Source organism: Cottoperca gobio, chromosome 16 (assembly GCF_900634415.1).
Source record: "Cottoperca gobio chromosome 16, fCotGob3.1, whole genome shotgun sequence".
Classification (NCBI taxonomy): Eukaryota; Metazoa; Chordata; class Actinopteri; order Perciformes; family Bovichtidae; genus Cottoperca; species Cottoperca gobio.
In genome coordinates, this window is record NC_041370.1 from 11,596,119 (window position 1) to 11,607,593 (window position 11,475).

The 11,475-nt window shown below is 40.1% G+C and overlaps 1 protein-coding gene across 1 annotated transcript; it reads left to right on the top strand.

Moving 5' to 3' along the window:
* Positions 1–385: 385 nt before the first annotated feature.
* Positions 386–10,480, top strand: LOC115020722 (transcriptional repressor scratch 1-like). The gene is made up of 2 exons (XM_029450645.1): positions 386–770; positions 6,142–10,480. Exons 1-2 carry the CDS (start codon positions 656–658, stop codon positions 6,873–6,875), a joined length of 849 nt encoding a protein of 282 aa, XP_029306505.1. The 5' UTR covers positions 386–655; the 3' UTR covers positions 6,876–10,480.
* The last annotated feature ends 995 nt before the right edge of the window (positions 10,481–11,475 follow it).

Here is an 11,475-nt window from a genome sequence, read left to right on the forward strand (position 1 = left end):
TTCGCAAGGAGTCTTATTGTCATTTTTTTACTGACCTGAGTAGTCGTCATTAACGGGAATTAAGGACTATTTTGGCGGCAAAGAGGGAAGGACAAGGTGCCCGACATATTTCTTTTTGAAAAGCTTCCAAAATCGTCCTCCCCCCTCTTATTTTCTTCACATCCCTCCCTCCTCCTCCTCCTCTTCATCTTCTTCCTTCAGAGGGACCCAAGAGCCGCTGCAGGGTGCCTTCCACCGCCTGTTATTTTGTTTTTTTTATTTTCTTGACTGCTCACGAGCTTCTGTCCCCTGGTCTGCCGCCTGTCCGCGAGAACGGAGTGCGCGAGGCACCCCCCGGAGGGAGCTGTCCGGTGCTGAAGTTGCATTTCTCACCCTCTCTGCACGAGGACTAAAGCAGGGAGACAGAGGACACTCAGAAAGACAGAAACAGAACATAAATAATAACTAAGCAGTTGTTGAACGTCCAACTATTTTACTGGATAAACTCACAGCTCGCGCTTCCTCCAAAACCTGAAGACAATCTTCTTCTGGTTCGCCCGTTTTGTTGGTGTGTAACAGGGGAATCAGCACGCTGGCCAGGCCGTCGGCAAACGGCTGTGTTTGTGAGTGTGTGTCGTTGTGTTTGTGAGAGTGTGTGTGTCGGTGTCGCACCACCATGCCAAGGTCTTTCCTGGTGAAAAAGGTGAAACTTGATGATTTCACCACCGGAGCGGATTTGGAGAACGTCTACCGGCACAGGAGAAACCTCAGCCTGCGGCTCCATGACAAAGGTAGGTCAGGCTGCCTGCACAGCGAGCACTAACAGGTGTCTCAAACACAACTCGCTCTGACAGAGGAGAAGGAGGATGAGAGGCAGGGAGCCTAACAATGCTGCTTCCAAAAATAAGTCTTGAGCTATGTGACTAAGAGGTGGATTTACGTGTTGAATCCTTGAGGGATTCCCTGTGATCTGTCTTTAAAATTGACCCTGATGGCAGATCTGCAACTCTTAACAAAAGATAATGATACAATTCACACATTGACTCATGGAGTTTCAATTGTTATAATGAGCACAGTGTTGTACCTGTTCTTATAATATCCTATACTATATCTATACTTGATCCGGTGTATCTGTATCTATCTGTATTGGTGCTACCTGTAGGGTGATGTGGGTGTAGCCTCCTTCAGGCAGATAGCCTATAATAATTGATTACAGCACAGAGTTATCACAGTTATTACCTTTCTGATGGGTAATACAAGCTTCAAAGTCAAGCACTAAGCAGTCCACTATAAAATAAGTAATTCTACATGACTTCAAAGACTGATGAGATGAGATGGACACAGGAAAACATTGGAGAACTGCAAATCTCAATAACCACTACACTCAGCTCAATGATACCTCACCACATAATCTAACACTTTTTTTTTTTTACAGAGAGTATACAAGCCCAGGCTGGCTTGATTTTAAACGTTTTGTCTGTTGTAGGAGTTGAGTTGCTGCTGGAGCAGAAAGGTCACTTGAGAAATCAACTAAATTCAGCACGTCCCATGTTTCATTGATTTTGGCTCATAGTCAGCAGGGACTTTTCCCCCCTACGCAGGCTAAGTAAGGTTAAAAGAGATAAAGAGGGGACTGTGGTTATTAATATCTGGTCCACATTCACTTGGTTTTGGTGTATTAACCAGCTCTTGTCCTTGTCTGGACATGCTGCAAGCTCAGTTTGGTGTTTAATATGTATGTTCTGGATGTACAGTAGATGTTTTATGCAGACAATAACAGTTTTGTATTGTTTAAAAGCTGTACAATATCTTTTACAAACCACTTCCAGGTGCAGCACAAATAAGCAGCCTTCTAGTGGCCAGGAATATTAACACCAGTGGCTCAGTCCAGTGCTTTCTTGATTGCATAGGCTATAAAATAGGGGATCATTTCATCACAGGCTCATAGCCCACATTCTGCATGGGGCTTTTGTCTGTTCTCCGTGTCCAGGTATGCCTGTCCTGTTTTTGCAGTGTCAGCAGATTTATGCAAGATGATATCTTGCCTTGTATGAAGATTCTTATTTCTTCTTTTTTGTTCTTTAAAAAAAATAATATACATAAATGCATTACGCTTTGTATGCGTACAATAGCCGCCACAGGCCTACATTGTCACATATCACAAAAGCCTGACTACTCTTATCTGACTTTACAGCCACCGATGAACTGTTGAATATAAGTTACAGGTAACACATTATGAATGTAAGTCACATTTCTATTCAAAGGGATTCATTATTTCGGACAGTCTTGGTATAATTGTTGAATATTTTATTTTATCATATAATAATATTTTACATTCACCCTTTAGGCGTAACAAAGCAGGGCCCTATTGAAATTATGCTGAAGAGTGTGATTCATTGTTTAGTGCTGCCTCTTTGCTCCTGAAGCTGTGAACTTCCCCAACCTGAAACTGTGTGCGTCACATTTTACACGTAAAAAAAACAGAGATGGCTTTACCATGTAAATGAACCCACTGCATTGCTTCCACCCCAATGTCATTGACACGTTGTTGCACATCAACATGTGTATTCCGTGTGCAGTCTTGCCTGAATTTCTCTGCTCGTAAAGCAAAAAGCTGTCAGTGGTGTATTTATAATGTCGAGGTTAACAAGCCCTGCTTGGCTTGACACACGATCTGCCACCTCAGCAGCTGCGTGCAACGCTGCCTGTCCCGGCCACCTTTTGTCTCCATGCCTAAGATCTGATGGTAACAGCTTAATGCAGCTTCCACATACTGTACAGCACAGGCTCTACCCACAACGCCACGTTAGGAACTACTCTCTGCTTGAACGAACCGTCTTTTGGAATAATTTATATCCCACCAGTGCTCCGCGTGTGATGGGACTGTGTATTCAGATGGGATGCTGTGGCAGATACGTAGTAGCTGTTATCTTATGCAGACAGATATGTGGTGTTACATAGAGCATGTTGCTTCTGCATCTTACTCAAAATTCCTCTGAGAGACCGTATTAATAATAATAACATGAATTTCTGAAATGAGAAAAAGTTAAATAGTAATTTCTTCCCCAATAATACATGTTTTGATGCATATGATGAGATCCAAGTGTCCCTTTTACTCAAACAAATATTTAACTGACACATACTTAAAAATATCCTCCAAAAAAGAACTGATCTCAATCTTTAAAGTTTGTGGTGAAAGGATGGATAGGCATTGGATATGTATTAGGTGTATATCAGGTATATGTTTAGTAAAGAGAAAAGTTGTTGAATTGTTTCTACTATTATGTATGCAGTGTCACACAAAGGGGTTCATAGACGCCTGCATTAATGCTATTAACTTATCAATTGAGTTTATTCAAACCACCAATATATATATATATATATATATATATATATATATATATATATATATATATATATGTATACTGTGTCTACATTAGTCAAATTATAGCTATTAAAGGGGGAGTTGCTGCATCATCCAACCTGCTCATATTCCATACATCTACATTATTTTAGAATCAGTTTCAGTAGCTGTACTTTGCCCAAAAGGCTTGCCATGCAACTCCTCAGCCCCCTGATGTGTAAAAAACCACCTCACTGTTGCCTGCACCGACTAAGTCTGTGCAGCAGCCTTGCTGTCACTGTGCCATCGACCTGCACTGCACTGGATCTGTCCATGGTGCTGATGCTCATTTTCACAGCCTAAATCAGCTTTCTCAAGTTCAGGGTCAGCCTGTGTGCATTTATCTTTCTCAGAGGAAGTGTTTTAAACTGCAACCTTTGAGAACTGAGAGGAGGTATATTGCTGAATTATCTATAAACTCATACTGCAGTCTTTTTCACACTCCACTACCGGCCACAGGTGTGCAGGAGAGAGACAGATGTTCAGTGCTACAATATGCCAATTCAGACTTACGCATACGTTTACAGTTGTTAGAAGTAGTTACAATTGCCGTTGCTTTATTGATTGTGTGTTAGGAATCTTCCTATACTACTTATGCAGGTTTAATGCAGCGAATGCGACTTGGCCCTAGTGGCTGCAGTACACGGCAGGTGCATAATGTAGGACTGTGACTACAAGGGGTGTAAGAAGATATAGATACACTTGACTATTGCAATATTATGTTTTGTGATACTGTATCGATCTCAAAAACACTATTGATTTGTAATTAATAGTAAATATATATATATATATATATATATATATGTATAAATGTGTAACACTGTGTGTTTATATTTATTATTGTTATTATGTTGTCCGTCTGTCTGTACATTACATTCTTGTGAACGTGATATTTCAGTAACGCATGGATGGAATTTCTTCAAATTTGGCACAAAGGTTCACTTGGACTCAAGGATGAACTGATGGTGGTCAAAAGTCAAGGTCACTGTGACCTCACGAAACACGTTTTTGGCTATAACTCAAGAATTCATAAGCTAATTATGACAATTTCAGACAAATGTCAATGTGATGATCAAATGATGAAGTGATGACATTTTGGGCAGACATGCATGTAAAGTGAAACTGGACTGGTTGGTGGAGGAATACATCTGTGAGGCTCAGATTGCACAAAAAGTAGTTGTGATGTTTGATGAATGAAGTTACGGGGACTGTGATATAAACGCAGATCCCACTGTAAAAGTAAGCTTGTGTGTTCTTTATACTACGACATTGACCAGTGACTTTTACACCTGACAGGTGGCAGCTTATTAAGTGTTTATCAGTACATTTAGAGTGGATCAAAAATGCTGTATATTACCACAGATGTTCGTTTAGTTTAGATGTCCTGGAACTACATGTCAAGGTGCTGATTTAGGATCAGATCTTACTGGAACTTTATTGTTCTGTTGTTGTGTTGCCATCTTTGGTTTCCTGCTCTTTCAGTACAAAGGAAACATGCATCTGGTTTCTTAACATATACATAACTGCGCTACCTGTCGTGTCAGCATTTGTGTCCATCCATAGCACTTAGTGAACGGCTTAATGGTGTACCTACTTACAACATACAGTAACATGTTGGAAACAAGTTACTGGCTGAATGAACAAAGCTGAATATTCATGTCAACGCATCGTATCTATATTTTGTTTTATCATGAATGCACTCAAGTGGAAGGCAGTAGCAGGAAAAACATTATGTAGCGGTATAAGGCGAGCTGTATATCACTAATGGTGTAGTTGTTTACATCCCCGGGTAAGCACTTATTCAATTCCACCAATTCAGACTGTGTAAAGCTGGTCAGTATACTGAATCTCTGCATTACTGTCTCTGTGAAGAAGGATACGCTTGAGAAAAGAGGACTATCTGATTTCACTCTGTTCTTTCAGGCAAAAGCAGTTTAATGGCTTTAATCCAGACTTTTTCCGCTGTTGTGTCACTATTAGGCAGATGTGTGCAGTAGAGAATGTCTGTCACATTTCACACTGGTATATGAACCATGGGTCTCTGATGTGGTGGGCCTGATGTTCTCTTTGCATCTTAAGATAGTACATTTACTACCTATCAAGTTATTCCACGGCTACATCAGGGACCAATACTTAAGTCTTTGACTCCCATGACATGCTTCACTATAAACCCCTTAAAATATATATATTTAAGGGAACATATCATGAAAAACTCACTTTGTTAGTGCTTGTGCACACACAGTTGTGTATCTGGAGAGCCTGCCAACCCACAAACTGTGAAATAAGATAAAAAAATTTTTTTGGCAGCTACCTTAATCAGAAAACATATGATTCAACAAGCCAATCAGATTTCACATGCAGGATCATTAGAATATACCGCCCCCTATCTGAGTATCTGCACCCACGGTTTGAGAACTACCTATGTGAAGGTGCACTATATTTTTGTTTGATCAACCAAAAAGTAAAAAAAAAAGACTTGTTTTATCCGAATAAACCTGTATTCACCCTCTGTCTAAAGCGCTCCATTTCAAGAGGCAGGCACTAAAACAGAGCGCTTTAGACAGAGGGTGAATACAGGTATATTCGGACAGACAGTATGAGAATAATAATGTGTGTTTTGAACATTACAGCATGTAAACATGTTCTAGTAGAAACCCGAAATACAAGTATGAACCTGAAAACATTAAGCATAATATGTAACCTTTAACGTCCACCTCCATGATCTATAACCTCACACTGTTTTCTTTTGTTCCTGTCAGCTGGTTACATCAGTGACTACATCAGCCCTGTCGTGTACGATGGTGAGAGCGACGGTGGGATCAAGGTGCCCTCCCCCTCCCCCGACCCCCTCTACGATGGTATCCACAGTGATTACGGGGCCCCTGACTCTGAGTCCCCCGACAGTCCTAGCTCAGAAATCACTGACGGTTATATCAATGGAGATGCTGCAGTCAGTGAGGGTTACACAGTCGATGCCTTCTACATCACCGATGGCCGCTCGAGGAGGAAGGCGATCAGTAGTCCCAGGACCATCCAGAGGCACACCTGCAACGAGTGCGGCAAAACCTACGCCACGTCTTCCAACCTGAGTAGGCACAAACAGACACACCGCTCGCTGGACAGCAAGATGGCAAAGAAATGTCCGACCTGCGGTAAGGTGTACGTGTCCATGCCCGCCATGGCCATGCACCTGCTCACTCACGATCTCAAGCACAAGTGCGATGTGTGTGGGAAAGCCTTCAGTCGACCGTGGCTTTTACAGGGCCACATGCGCTCTCACACGGGTGAGAAGCCGTTTGGATGCGCCCACTGCGGGAAGGCCTTTGCAGACCGCTCGAACCTGCGCGCTCACATGCAGACCCACTCGGCCTTCAAGCACTTCAAGTGTAAACGCTGCAACAAGACCTTCGCGCTCAAGAGTTACCTGAACAAGCACTACGAGTCTGCCTGCTTCAAAGGCCCCTTCTCTCCTCTCGGCCCCCTAGATGCATGACCCCCTGCATAGATAAAACACAAACAAAACTGCAGACATAATTTACCATTATCCTTACAGACTGAACTGCAGACTCAAACAATCTATTTTTGGTCAGAATATGACCTTGCTTTCCCTCCTCCCCCTCTTCCACTTCCACTTACCCCCACCTTGCTTTCCCTTGGAGCCTATTCATGATGATAGCACAATTTTTCTCCTTGAGATTTGCCCACTTAAGGATTTAACTGATCTACGCATGCACTTCCTCAAAAACTCTTCACCTCCTCTTCCTCTGTCTGTTTTGGATGGAGACAATAATACTAACACGGCTTCCTTCTGGCATCTAGATACAGTATGGCATCATATACTTTTGGACACTGATGATAATGAGGATGACGACAAAGACAATAGTAGGCCTATAGCTACTGGGTTACTCCCTGCACTGAAACGCAGTCAAGAGTTTTTTTCCTTCCGATTTTGTTTTTTGGGGGAATAATAGTAATAATAATAGTAATAATAATGATAATAATAATGTTCTGCTGCACCAAGTGACCATATTCTCTCCACTACTGAGGTAAAAACTATTTATTTATTTACATATTTATTTATTTGAACATTATTTTCCTTTTTTATTTGTTGTATGTTTATACTTGATTTGATAACAAAGTGATACCGTTAACTTATTTGTTGCACTTTAATTTCTGTATATGTATGTAGGATATTTGCCAACCTCTTTCTATCACTACAGGCCAAAGCATATGTCACTTTTTTTAAGTACTATTTTTTCTTATTATGTTGTTTACCTTTTTTCTTATTACCGTTATTGCATGCAAAAAAAAAATAATGAAATCTATGCCAACATCATAAAAAGATTATGATTTTTTTGCCAAATTCCTATAGATAGAACATGAGGGCAATATTTTTCTCTTGGAGCCTCCGTAGGACTCTTTAAAAGCAATAATCACCTAATGCATGGTATTTTATGATGAAGTTATGAAGTATTACCTACTACTGTATAGCAGTTTAAAAATCAGGTATGTTTTACTTCACCTATAGTCATAAACGGAAAAAAATACTAATATTACAGACATCAGGGAACATGCCAATGTAGTGTTAGAGAAACAAAAAGAAAAGTCCTGTCTTTCCTCTCTTGTTATGCACTGCCTGCCTCTTAGTGAGTAGAACTAATGTAGGATGTAGACTAGAGAGGCTGGGATCAGCTGCCTGCTGGATGTGGGCCTATTGTAGGATAACTAGAACCCTGACAGATCTGTGCTAGGCTACCTCTAGCATGACATAAGCCTGCTAACGATAACTTTGGATTAGACCTCTCAACATTTTACTCAGATTGGATAATTGGCCATTTATGAGACTACTATGGTTTATTAAAGGGTCTGGAATGTTAAAATGGCACTTAAACGTGTTCTGTGTCATGCAGCCAAATAACAAAAGGCCTTTAACAGACCTTTTAATAACCATAAGAGACATATTTTAAGGTTAATACAGCAATCAGATTGGAGAACTTTATCTTTCTAATGAGATTTGCACCAACCCAAAATGATAGGAAGCTTAAAGTACGTAGCAACTCTCAGTACGCCTTCAATAGAAAACCAAGTCAAAGTTTGGTGCATTGTTGAAGTTGGACTGAGGTCGACTTGAAATGCAATGCATTATTCAACTACCCTTCCAGTGCACTTCCAAACCATAAAGCGTGCATTCTTAAACCACAGAAAAAGCATGCACTCTCGCTGGAAGGTCCTATCGTAGCCTAACTGTTACAGTCTGATAGATACATAAGGCCATGTCCTGGTTATTCTGCAGTAGGCCCCATTTAACCCCCCTGGGCTGAACATGGGCTAACTCTATGAGTGCTATATCTACAGACAGGCTAACTCTAATCAACCATATCCCATAGATGGTTTAACCTTTGATCTAGGTGGCCAATACCGGTGTTGCTGAACCCAGTTCTCTGCAGCTCAGAAACCTTTTCTACAGATTCATGGAGCTTCCTGAGAGACAGACTGAGGACACAGATCTGCACAAAACATAAAATGCTTGTTTATATGCCATATTTATCAGAGTAACTTTGCATAGACACACATGCGAGCACATTGTGCCTGCTGATGGGCTGTTGTGAGAGACACACAGGGAGAATTTGTGTCTACAGTCAATCTCCCAACAATTGAAAATAAATGGGTTTAATATTCAGATGTGAATCTCTGACAAAGGAAGTTTTGATAATTGCAGTGCTTCCTCAGGCATGAGATTACTCAATTAGAGATGAAGTTGACTGATATTCAATACCATTTAGGAGTTTTAGGGACAAACGGAGAGTCTGAGATAAAGTTATAGGACCTGTATGACATCAAAGGCGGTCACATCAGTTTTAAAGAGTCAACATTTTGTTATGATAGTCTTGTGTCGCAGGAGACGATACAATCTTTAAGTCTTTTTCAAACAACTTTCTCATCGTGAGAAGCTCACAAGTCAGTAAGCAAGCAGTTTGTGTTGTGACTGGAGCAATCAGTATGTGAGTCAGCAAATTACAGGTCTCTTATCTCTCTCCCTGATGGTTGAACTAGATTTGAGCTGCAATTACTTGAATTGTATCAGACATTTAGTCATAGAGCTTCAACTTGTTAGGGCTGACATTTTTTGTCTTTGTCTTTTTATGAGATTTTTTAAGCCTTGGCCAAAATACTCATAACAACTACACATACAAGTAGACAATACACATTAAACACAAGTACTGCACCAATACAATTCCAAATTAAAAGCCAGTACGGTATGGTAGTATGGAGTATGGTAAAGAGACCATATATGCAAAGAAAACAGCATTACCTTCATATTTCTCAATACAACTCGGAGACATCAATCCCCGCTGGTAGAGATATAAATAATATTATGCTATTATTTTAACCACCGACTCTAAACTCTTCTTTTTCATTTCCATCTGAATGAGAACAAACATGGTTATAGTATCTACTGTAGCGACTGATCACAGTGTAACGGGTACAACGTTGCTACACAAACCACTGAGAGTCTCTCTGGCAGCGATGTCTCCAGTTGCTGTTTACGAACCACAAATTGTATCATTGTGCATAAAAACTCTTTGCAACTTTGCACTGCAGTCTATACGTCTTTGGTAATATTTGGTTAAAGTTGTTGTTGGGTGGCTGTTTAGTGGTTTTGAGGCAGAAAAGCTGCGTGTCTGCGTCTGTCTGACTGTGTGTCTGTCTCTGGGTGAGCTCCAGGTCTGTTCTCTCTAAGCACTTCCATTCTAGTCATCTCCACCTTAAAGAAAGTAGCACAATGAAACTAACTAGAATTCAGGTAGAGAAGAATTAAAAACCTTGTACTAGCTTGACCTCTCTTCTTTTTTTGTATGTCCAAGTTAAAGAATGATGATAACCTAAATAATCATTTATTGCAAATGGGTTTGTAAAGAATCCTTTGGATTGAGACATTTTTACTGCTGTATAGCGATATCTAACACACCTTATCTCAGGAGGTTTGGCTCTCTGTTGCAGAGAGGAGATCTCCTGGGGTTTTTTGAGCCAGAATTCAGAAAATGTAAGCACAATGAACACAAAGCATTTTGTGGCACTTCATAATAAAGAATAATCTTAACCAACCAGGGCAGTTTGTCATAGTTTTGTGTCTTGTCCTGTTCTAAGGTATAATAAAAGCTTCTGTCAATCATAATGAATACACACAATACAAAAATAGGAGCAGTATTGGACTGTAGCTGCTATGCAGCTCTTGAGCGGTGAGTAATATTGTTTTTTTTTCATTCCTTTTAAACTCTTTTGACTTCTATAATTTATCTTCTGTTTAAGTAGCTTTTAAAGCAATTCATGCAAATAAATTAAATGCACCTTATAGTCAGAAGAGTGTTCATTTACATAGACATATACATAGACACACTCAACTCTGCACTCCACAGGCCATACTTTGTATTAGCTTTGTCAATATTGTATGTTTAAAGAGGGACTGGGTTAACACTGGTGCACAGTGTGCTCATTAGCACTCTTTAGGCTGGAAGCTATCTGCCAGTAATGGGCTGCTGGATGGCTAAATACAGCAGTTTGTTCATTCTGTATTTGGACAATTAGCAGTGGTTAAGTAGGGTCTCCAATCTTAGCTATAACCTTAATTATGGAACAATCAAAGTTACAGTTTAGAAATAAAACATTCTTGGGGAAGTATTTATTAACTTCTAATCTTATATTTGGCTGTTTGTTATGCTATCAGTGATGTTTTAGCTGCTGTTCAATATAAACATTTAAAATATATTCAATTTAAACACATTATACCCTACACATACAGTGATGGGCAGAGCCAGATAAAAAGGTGAGAGCATCATTTGAAACTTCATAATGTAATTTGTGCAAGAACATTTTCAACCTTTTCGCGGGCAGCATTTTTAAGTCAAGTGTGGCACAGGGCCATGCTACTGTTACAGAAAGATGGAAATTGAAATACACTAAAGTAGAGTTGCAAATGAACACTTGCTTGACTGAAATACAAACCTATTTTTGTTTCTGAATAAAAACAATAAAGAAATGACACAAGGGCCCGATGATGCTTCTGTGTACTGGGTCACATTGTTGTTGTGATC

Coding starts and splice junctions, on each gene's coding strand:
- LOC115020722 (XM_029450645.1), top strand. CDS start 656: ATGCCAAGGTCTTTCCTGGTGAAAAAGGTGAAACTTGATGATTTCACC. Junction 771..6,141: donor CCTGCGGCTCCATGACAAAG/GTAGGTCAGGCT, acceptor TGTTCCTGTCAG/CTGGTTACATCAGTGACTAC.